We start from the raw sequence: 762 nt of genomic DNA on the forward strand, positions 1-762 counted from the left end.
CTCCCGTGCCCCCTAGTCCTCAGGGTCTCCCCGGACCCCTCCGTCCTGACTCCAGGCCCCCGCACGCGCTCCTTTGCGGCTAGCACTGTTCTACCCGCGAGTCGGGCGCTCCCCGCCGCAGAGCCCACTTTCTGAGTCTGGAATGTCGGGAGGGAGCAAAGCATGGAGAGTCCACAACTGGAGAGGAACATTAGAGTGCACTTACCCCGCAGTCATGGCTATGTTGTAAAAGGTGAGCCAGGTGGTGGCCAAGAAGCCCAAGCGCCTCCTCTTGCCAGTGGCCTCCCTCTCTTCACCGACCTCCGAGGCGCCGCCGTTGGTGCTGTCCTCTTCGCTGGACGCCATGGTGGACGCGCACCCAGGGGAGGTGGAAGAGAGGGGAAGGGGACTGGGAGGCGGCCCGACAGAACGCGCAGCTGATGCGCCGCTGCCGGCTACCGCCGTCTCCGACAGGCGCCCCATGTGCGGCGCGCAGGGGGCTCGGCTACTCCAGCCCGGCCACTCCGAGGGGGGAGGAGCGGGCGTCCCCGGCTGCGACCCGCCCCGCCCGCCCCTCGGGAGCGCGCGCGGCACTGGGACCAGTCCACCAGCCCTGGTGGGAGAGCTCGACTCCTGTGAGCCGCTGCTGTGATTTTAAGGCGGTGGTGTGGATTCCGCTCCAGGGGAATAGCTATCCGCCTCGCTAACTGTGGGAATCCCAGACGTCTTGTGCTCTGGGTATGTGATCCTTCCTAACTTTTTAAATAATTTTTTTTGTGAATC

The 762-nt window shown here is 64.8% G+C and overlaps 1 protein-coding gene across 1 annotated transcript in view; it reads right to left on the reverse strand.

Moving 5' to 3' along the window:
* Positions 1-488, reverse strand: part of PTPLA (protein tyrosine phosphatase-like (proline instead of catalytic arginine), member A) — a 39223-nt gene extending 38735 nt beyond the window's left edge. The window contains exon 1 of the mRNA XM_006869877.1: positions 206-488. Coding sequence (XP_006869939.1) covers positions 206-462 — 257 coding nt within the window. The 5' untranslated portion in view covers positions 463-488. The remainder of the gene's footprint in view (positions 1-205) is intronic.
* Between the last annotated feature and the right edge of the window lie 274 nt (positions 489-762).

This window comes from Chrysochloris asiatica, unplaced genomic scaffold (assembly GCF_000296735.1).
Source record: "Chrysochloris asiatica unplaced genomic scaffold, ChrAsi1.0 scaffold00137, whole genome shotgun sequence".
NCBI classification, from domain to species: Eukaryota; Metazoa; Chordata; class Mammalia; order Afrosoricida; family Chrysochloridae; genus Chrysochloris; species Chrysochloris asiatica.